The 9,432-nt window shown below is 51.4% G+C and overlaps 1 protein-coding gene across 1 annotated transcript in view; it reads right to left on the bottom strand.

Annotated features, from left to right (window-relative positions):
• Nucleotides 1-228: 228 nt before the first annotated feature.
• Kcnq1 (potassium voltage-gated channel subfamily Q member 1) overlaps nt 229-9,432 on the bottom strand; it is a 340,852-nt gene continuing 331,648 nt past the window's right edge. The window contains exon 16 of the mRNA XM_021200906.1: nt 229-1,371. Coding sequence (XP_021056565.1) covers nt 1,156-1,371 — 216 coding nt within the window. The 3' untranslated portion in view covers nt 229-1,155. The remainder of the gene's footprint in view (nt 1,372-9,432) is intronic.

The following is a 9,432-nucleotide window of genomic DNA, read 5'->3' as shown; positions in this document are numbered from 1 at the left end:
GAGCCCTTGGAGCCTGAACCTTCTCTGCATGGACCAACCAATCATTCTCACTCCATGGCCACTTGGGCACCTGGGTCCCAGGGAACTTCAGGATCCTGTCCACAAAATGATTGAGATTGTTTGTGGGGATCAACAGGAGACAGGAAGGTAGAGTAGGGCAGAGGGTGGAAGATGAGTGCTAGGTTAATCTAAAGATTCCCTCAGACACTCTCAGAAGTAAGCATTGTGCCAAGATCAACCTGGGATGTCCCAACTTTATTTGGTAAAGTCTCTCAATCAAGATCATACTACAAAATTCATTAAAACACAAGAGTCTGAATCACCAAAAATTATCTTGATTTCTGTGAGGTGTGATGCCCAAGGAACCAATCCTGGAAGAATCGGTGATGCCCCTAATGTTGCTGTGGCGTGAGGAGGCTGGAGTCTGAGCATTGATCCAGCACCTCTGACCAGCAAGGAGGCTGGCTGCACTTTTGGGGCTCATAGGGCTTGAGGGCTCTGCTCTTCACTTTAGGGGAGAAGTTGTCAGTTCATACCTGGCTATGGTGGACAGTGGACACTCCCTTGCTTGGGATATCCTTTGTGGCAGGGGAAGCTGGAAATCCCTCTAGTATCCTGTTGTGGTCAGCATCACTAGAGAATGAAGGAGTCAGGCTCTGGCCTGCCGAGCCCCCACTGGGCTACAGCCTGTAGTTAGTGTGGGCTGGGCCTGTCTTGCCCTGCACATTCTCTGCTGGTCTCTGGATTCAGGGCTGAGGGTGGAAACCCCAGACTCTTCCAGATTCTTCCTGTTTCCCTTTAGGAAGCCACTTGGCATACCTGGATGGACTTCCCTCTGCCTGAGCTGCATCCTGATTTACACATATACTCCCCATCCCTATGTCCCAGCCATCAGGAGAGCAGCATCAACATCTTGATAGGGGCCCGGGAGGAACCCCATGCCCAGACAAGTTCTAGTTCCTACTGGCTGGGCAGAGGGGTGTTGGTGAGCTCCAGATCCAGGCCGGTGGCTTGACCCATGGGTTTCAGGGCCTTAGGGAGCTAGGCTGTCATATCAAGCCTTCAAGGGGGTGAGAACCAGGTGGGTGGCCCTGTTGAGAGGGAGGTAGGGCAGACCTGTGGGGGGTTTACCCTGGACCTCCCTTCTGAGCTCCTTCAGGAACCCTCATCAGGGCCTGTCTGGGGCACAGTCAGCTGTTCGTAGGTGGGCAGGCTGTTGCTGGGTAGGAAGAGCTCAGGGTTGATGGAGCCACCTTCATCGCTGGCTACAACTTGTGACCTGCCATTGCAGGTTGGACCACCTTGTTGCAGGGACAGCAGCTGGTGGAGCATGTCTGTGATGATCACCAGTCTCTGGTCCAGTTGTGTCACCTGTAGGGACAGAAAGAGAAATGAACCTGGTGCTAGGGACAGCCTAGTGCAGGCCATCTTAGGGCCTGGCATTCAAAACCTGAAAGAGAGTATGTTACATGTCCTTAAAGCTGTGGGTTGAACTGATGTGTGTACCATGCCTAGAAGCCCCTGGCCACCCTCATGTGTGTCTCAGTTATTGGGGTACAGGGGGTGCAGTATAGTATTGAGTTTTTGTGTGTGTCCATACATGCATAATCCTGGGAGTGCTTAGCAGTTATCTCTTGTTTCTGGGTAGACCTAGTGGATGAGAGTCACTTCTTAGCCCCTTCCCAGGCCTTTTGGTCTTTGAGACTCTGGACAAACCTTATGGAACTTTTAGAACAGTCTCTGGCTTCCTGTGGCCAAGTGCTGGTAGGGCCGGTGGCATGATGAGTGGGACCTCAGAGTCCCAAGCTATCTGCTCAGCTTGGATGGGATTGGAACCTTACACAGTGTGTGTGAGGGCTTTGTGGGAGGGGTTGGCACCCGGAGAGAGGGATTGGGACAGCTCAGAGTTGAGCAGGCAGAGGCTGGGTGGGTCATGAAACAATGTCCACTCTCAAAGATAATTCAAGGGTACTAATTTAGGACATCACCACCTTTCTAGGTCCCCATGGGTCAGGGCAGTGACTGAGTAGATTTCTTGACTGTGTGGTTCTTACCCCATGCCTGTAAAGGGCTTGTTTTACTCTAAGCACTAGGTGGGTAGCTAAGGAACTGGAGGGGAGACAGAGGTAGGGCAGTAGGCCCTTGACAGAGGCCACACTTGCTGTGCTTGTAGGAGACAATGAAGAGCCATTGGAGAACTCCTTAGGAAGAAGGAGCCATTGTGCAAGGGGCTGGAGCCCAGCCCTGGGGGCCTGGAATGCTCAGCTACTTTCTTTTCTCTTCCAGAAGAGAACACCCTCTGTCCAGGGAGGCCAGAGCCCCTAGCACAATAACCTAGGAAGCAGGGGCTGTTCCAGGGGCAGCTGGAAGACTCTGGGGGTGGGGATACAGGAACTTACCTAACAGAAGCAATAGAGCAGGGGTTGGAAGAGAGAGGACCTCGGCTGCTGAGCACCTGGGGTGGTTCCTCCAGCATGCTCTGTCAGTACATCAGGGGTCTCCCTCATGTCTCTATTGGGACCTAGTGTAAAGGGAACGCCTGCAATGCAGGGATGGAGCCAGAGGTTCTGACAGATGATGTCATATGGTCAGACCTGCAAAGCTGCTTTAGGGAAAACCATGGAATGACTCAGCCAATTGCTGACCGCTGGCCTCAAAGCCTGGATAGCTAGGGAGGGCCCTGAGGACAAGAGGCAGGCAGGGAATGGATCCCATCTTCCTGGACAAGTGTGTGTCGTGAGTGAAGTCTGTGTCCCAGGCAGGCTTCTGATGCTTTCAGTACTGGCTTCTCTGTCCTAATACTTGTTTGTAGTCTGAAAGGGCTGGGAGGATTATCCAGGCTAGAGGGCTCCCATGGGGAAACTGAAGCTCAGGGCTTAAGAGTACAGGGGTTGGAAGCTGAAGCTAGGTTGATCCTGGCAGGTGAAGCCAGGGTTCATGACCTGTCCAAGGCCTCGGTGAGTCCTGTACCCAAGGAAGGTTCTCTGAGACTAGTTTTGGTCTAGCTTCATGCGAACTTAAACACCCAGCTAATCTGAGTAGGCAGGAGAAAAGCACCAGTTGGCTCATGGAGATGGATGGCTTCATGAATGTTTACTAACCCACAATTGAGCACCTGTGGACACATCTCATTTGCTAGTGGGCAGAGTCTTTAAGGAGAGTTCTTGGGGTGGGGGTGGGGCTGTTTGAAACCTCCTATGGGACAGCTGCCACAGGGCCTATCAAGCCTGTGTGTGCTAATCAAGGGTGTCCCTGAAGCTTCCCTGGACAGTTCCCAAGCTCACAATGACCCCATGGATGCCACTTGAGTCAACTGGGGTTTTGAGGAGCCTGCGTGGGTTCAAAGATATCCTATGGCCAAGCTGCTAGGGGCAGGATATGGGCTAGTGTCTTAAGAGGGTCTAGAGCCTGGGACCTCACTGTGCCACTGTCACCTTGACAGGCCTGTGAAGACAGGAAACAGTGCAAGGGCTCCTTTAAATGTGCCCACTCCTTCAACTCTCCAGTTGCCTGAGAGTTTCCCTGGATTTCATGGTCATGTGTGGGACCCTTCTGGGTCCTCTTGGCCATCCACAAGATCTTCCTAGCTTGTCTAGCTACCCATAAATAGGATCTCTTGCTTGCCTTGGCTGTCATGGGTGAGGAACTTGTGGCTGAGTTCTTAAGCTTTTCTGGCCTTGTTCAGACCAGATTGCCTAAGCCAACTTGGCCTGGGGGTGGGGACACCAGGGCTTGGGTTCAAGGTGCAAGGTCTGGAACGTATTCAACCTGGGGATCCTTGCTGGTAAGCTCAGGATCTTCTGTAGGATTGTGAGAGGATAGCCTTTGGGGGACATTCATAGGTTACGTTCAGGGGCTACATTAAAACTGTTTGATACCCAACAAAGAGCCATCAGATGCCAACCTGGCAACAGAAGGGCCTGTGAGGGAGTCGGCCAGCAGTTAGTCTGTACTTCATTTACGCTCTAGCCTGGATCTTGGTAGCTGGCCCCGGTGCTTGCTGGCTCATCTGTCTAGCAAAGCTTGGGGGTCAGGGGTTGCCCTGTGAGGTGGGATTGCTTGATGCAGAGATGTGGCCATGCATGCTCCTTGTTGACTCTGCTTCTCTAGCCAGGAAGTGGAACATGCTGCTGTCCACTGGATGTGTTGCCCAAGGACCCTGGGGAGCTTGCCCGCCATGCTTCTTGCCTTGAGGGCAGGGCACAGGGTGGTTGGTCTTAGCTTGTTCTTCTGGGCTCTGCCTCCGTTCTAGCCACATAGGCTCCCAGAGTAGCATATAGAGAGGCCCTTCATGCCCAAGCTTGTCTTGGGTCCTGCTGGGCCACTGCAGGAAGGGTAGTGGCCTGGTGTATGGTGGCTCCCCAGCCCAGAACTCAGCTCCAAAGACAACCTTTTAGCAATTGTTCTTGAAGCCACCTGGCTCTACTTTCTCCTTTTGGCGCTTGGAATTCAGCTAGAGAGCTTGTGAGCATTGGTGCCCAGGGCCGAGTAGGTGAAGGCAGGGAGCCACGTCACAACAGGCACCCTGAGAGGTGCCACCACCTTCAGGGAAGAGAGGATCTGCTCTGAGCTCTGGGCTCTGGGCTGGTGCTCTCCAAGAGCCACAGGAACAGATCAGTTTTGAAGATCTCAGATCTCATCACTGTTTGCAATTTGATAGTGATTAACAGGGCAAGGCAGACAAAAGCCTTGTTGTGCCCCATCTCTGCTCACCAAAGGAGAAACCATAGATGACTTCTGTGGGCCTCAGAAGAGAAAAAAGCAATTAGAATAACAGCTAGTTAGAGAGCCTGCGGCGGCTGGTGATCAGACTCAAAGCGACAGGGATTCCTGTTTGATGTGGTTATGAATTTGTTTTCAAAGGAAAATTTTGAAGAGTCTTTTTAGATTTTTTTTTTTTTTTGCAGAACCTGCCCAGCCTTGATCCTTGGTCAGTACCCACCCACCCACCCCCCGCCGCCCCTGAAACCAATTTAACTTGGGGTGGGGATACCAGGTTGTAAGGCTCTGGGATGTATTCAGGCTGGGCATCCTTGTTGGTCAGCTCAGGGTCATGAGAGGATGGCCTTTGGTGACTTGAGCAACATTGGTGGGTTAATTTCAGGGCCATATTAAACATGTTTGATACCCAATAAAGAGTCATCAGATGCCAACCTGGCACTAGAAGGGCCTGTGGGGAGTTGGACAGTGGGGTGTAGAGAGAAGGCAGGGAACACAGGAACCCAGAGCCCAGTTGGGCTGTTCCCTGGCTGCGTCAGTTGACCCTGTTCCCACTGGCCTCCATTTCTGCATCTTATGGATCAGGCAACTATGCCTGGGAGAGCCTGTTGATCCTCAGTCCCCCCCCTAGGCTGCTTGCCCATCACTTCATCTCTGCTCTCTCTCTCCCCATCATCCTGACACCACCACCAGAAAGGCTCCTCTTTAACTGTCTAGGCTAAGTATGATCCTATTTTTCGCAGAAGGAAAGAAGTCTGCCTAGGGTCCTATGGGAGAAGGAAGAGCTGGGGCAGAAGTTGGGAGGCAGGTTGCAAGAGAGCAATGAGCGGTAGACCTTTATTAAGCATGTACTGAGTACCAGTGCTCCAGTGGGTTTATACATGATGGTCCTTTCTAAACACAAACAAGCTCACACACATCTCAGGAGGTAGTCCTCATCTTAAACACCCCCCCCCCCAGAGGGACAGAGAGAGCGGGTACGTAGTGGGGCTTCTACAAGGCCATTTCCTCCTTGTAAACCTTTTGCTGGCCTTCTGCAATGTAACTTTCCTCCTGTCTCTCAGAATCCCTTCAGCAGGAGGCCAGGACCCCTGACACAGCTGGGCTGCTCCATCCTCACCAGCTCATCCCAGCCCAGCTATCTATCCCCAGTTCTGGGACTCTTACAGTAGTGTCTACTGGTTGGCTCACTTCAGTGCGTTTATGCATGATAGTCCTTTGTAAACACAAAACATCACTGTCTTGCTGGCCCAAGGAGCCGCCTTGTAACTTACTTCCATTTCCCACGTGACATTTTCTCTTTCTTATTCCCTTGGTTCCAAGCCTCCCACTGTTCCTCAAATATGGCAGCGTGTGCCTGTCTCGGGGCTTTCCACTCTTGGCTCTTTCTTTCCTCTGCCGTGTCCCTGTCAGCTCGTAGTCATGGGTTCCTTAGGGTTCCAGCTGTCATTTGTTAGTCACCTGTGTCTCTCATTGGAACTGGGCCCTGTCAGTTTCGGGTCTCTGCACACACTTGCTGTAGTACTCTTTTAAGTTCACGAAAGGACACAGGCAATGCTAGACATGTGAGCACCTTCATTCCAGAGTCTAAGCGTGAGGGGAAGGAAGGTAGTTTCGCCTATCTGAGTGCTGTAGGGGAAGGAGTGCTGCCCACAGGGCCCATCCTCACCCAACATGCATCTGCATGGTGAGACCGTGGAGAACTCCCATGAACTAACTGCACATGGTCAGTTGGAACTTATGAAGGCTGGTCTTGTGGAGTGCATGCGAACTCACATTAGGCACAGTGACCGAGAGAGGCTGTGCTTCCAGTTATTGTATTTATGACTTCGCTTCAGTGTTCCAACTTTTGTAGAAAAGCCTGCATGCTGGATCTCTGGCTGACAAGATGGCCTTCTGTCCTTTGGCTCCCGGGATCCACAGGGCACATGGCTAAGCATACCTGAGAATCCAGGCAGGGGCCGAGCTGGAAGTTTCTAGGCCATATAGAACAGGGACTCTCTGTACCAATCCCAGGGCCTCCAGTTAATAAAGCTTAATGTCTTCAACCTCAGTTATTCATTTTACAAAGGTCAAAAAGGCCAGGTGTGGTGGTATACACCATAATCCCATCAGAGGTGGTCATATCTCTGTGAGTTCGAGGCCAGCCAGGGTTATATAAAGAGACACTGTCTCTAAGGAAAAAAAAAAAAGTCAAGAAATAATGACTCGACTTCTAGTCTTGTTTATGCAGATAAACACCTGCCACAGCCAGCTTACCAGATACATTATTTATGCCAACAAATGAATATTCCTGATGACCAGCAACACTAGAGTGAATTCATCAGCCACACCAGATGGGACATGGCACTCTAAAAAGAGCACCCCAAGACTGAGATGTGGTGGGAACCCTCACTATTCACCCAGCCAGTTACTCCTCAAGAGCCTCCTCGCACAGGAGGACAGTTTCAGTCCCTGGGCTCTGTCTGGGAGACTTAGCTTACTTTATATGGACTTTGGAGAGGCTTTGTCATGTAGGCCTGCACCCGAACAACTCCACACACACACACACACATACTCATATACAGCCAGCCTCTTCCAACCTCTGCGGACAGGGCGTGGCCAGGCCCGCAGCCTCACCTCTGACCCAGGTGCCTGGGCTCCTCGCCTTGCTTTGCTCTAAGGCAGCACTGGCTGACCTTTGTGCTTAGTTCTGTGCCTTTTCTCAGGTTTTCCACTACACTAGTGAACGCCATCTCCCTCTGCAGCCCCCCTCCAGCCCTTTCCTCTCACAGATCCTGAATACATCCTCCATTTACCTAAGGACCTTTGCACTCCTGGGCCCCTTTGCCTGGAAATCCCACTCTACATTTCTTTGTAGACTTTCAACTCAAATGCCCATGGCTTCTGTTTATCTCACTTCCCCTAGCACACTCTGTGACCATTGCCCCTCCACAGACTTCCTGAGTTTATTAATTTACTTGTTTATTGTTTCTTCTTCAAACTTGAGGCTCCTGAGGTCAGGTCCTGAGTGCATCATTCCTGTTGAGTCCCTATTATTAGGGACTTTTATTATTAGGGTCTTTTAATGTATGGCACACAGTAGGTGCTTAGTAAACTCATGTGATCCAGGACAAATATTTGTGGAGGGAGTTAATTAATCTCTGGCCTTTCTCTTGGATGAGGGGGGTGGAAGCCCCCAAGAGCCCTGCTCCCTAGAAAGGCCTGGGCAAAGGCCAATGAGGTTAGTTGGCAAGTCCTTTCATGTTCATTGATTTGTAAAGGCTCTTTGTATGTGAAGGCTTATCTTTTGACATGTAGATCACAAGTGTATGCATTTGGTTTGTGTCTGCAATGATGGTGACCATTGCTTTTCCAAATAGAAGTACCATCCATTTTGTATTTTCTTCATGGTTTCCAAACCAGGGTGTGCTTGGATCACTCTTCCTCAGTCCAATGTGAATTTTTTGGGTGATTTTTAGGTTTGTATTTTACCCTTAAATCTTTTATGTGTGTGTGGTTGCTTCAGGGTTCCCTGTAGTGGCTGATCCTTCACATAGTGGGGGTGTCTTTTCTACATACAAAGCTCTCAGCAATATGGTTTTCTAGGGTTCACTGTAAACAGCTCCCTTCCTATCCTGGGTTTCACTATGTAAACCAAGCCAGCCTGGTACTTATGATCCTCCTGCCTCAGTCTCCCAAGCCTGTGACCACACACTTGGCTCCCAGCTTTAATCCCTGGGGCTTTGGTATGGGAGGCCAGGAGTGTCCTTTACAGAGCTGCAGGTGGTGGTTCTGTGATGGAATCTTGCAGGGTGATGAGAGCAATACTTCCCTCCCAGGCAACCCTGTTGACTTTGCTCTTGACTCCTTAGCTTGAGTTGGGAGCCTTCGTTATCTCTCCCATCTGATCCTATTGGCTCAGGTCACTGGGCCTCCCTTCTGCTTCTTCTGCTACCACTGAAGTCACCCTTGGTGTTCATGTGACTCACCCATCACCCTGTCTTCAGACTGTGCTGGCTCACACAGATGCACAGTCGATATCCCAGGGCTAGCATCACGTGGCCCCAAGGTACAGAACACTGGGCCATCTCCTCCCTCCTAGGTACCCCTGTTGCTTGGAACTGCCCACCCCATAGTTTCCCTGCTCTGTGTGAACTGATGTCAGCTTTGGGGACAAAGGTCCTGGAGCAGAGCAATGGCAGGTGTGGGGTCCCAGAGCCCCTAGCTTCTGGCAATACTGGAGGCCTCTTCCTGCCAGTGGAGGTTGGGGGGACCTAGGCTCAGAACGGGAGACTCCACCCTTTCCGAAAAACCAGCCAGTTCTCATCAGCCTCAAAGGGTCCTGTTTGCAGATGCAGCTCCCTGTCAGGGTGACTAGGAAGCGGCTGCTCTGTCTGCTCATTTCCCCCCATGGGCAGATTCTGTAGCAGCTGCTCAGGCTGGACATTCTTTTAGACAGGCTGAAGAAGGACTCTGGAGGCTGAGAGGCCCTGTTTGTGCTGGCGTCAGGCACAGGCCCCACCTGCATTGGATTCTCTCCTGATGGAGTCCCGGAAGCTTGAGAACTCTAGACAGAACATGTTGTACCAGAGGCCAGAGCCCTTGGCCAAACTAGGTGGGTAATAGTGGTAGGTGGACAGGGGTCACATGGGATTCAGGCAGTTGTTCAGGGCTGCCCACCTGGGCCTGCACTACACCCTGTGTCCCAAGCAAACACAAGCTGGTCTGTGG

Source organism: Mus pahari, chromosome 1 (assembly GCF_900095145.1).
Source record: "Mus pahari chromosome 1, PAHARI_EIJ_v1.1, whole genome shotgun sequence".
Classification (NCBI taxonomy): Eukaryota; Metazoa; Chordata; class Mammalia; order Rodentia; family Muridae; genus Mus; species Mus pahari.
Note: the sequence above shows the minus strand (reverse complement) of the source record. Positions and strands in the feature narration are given on the sequence as shown.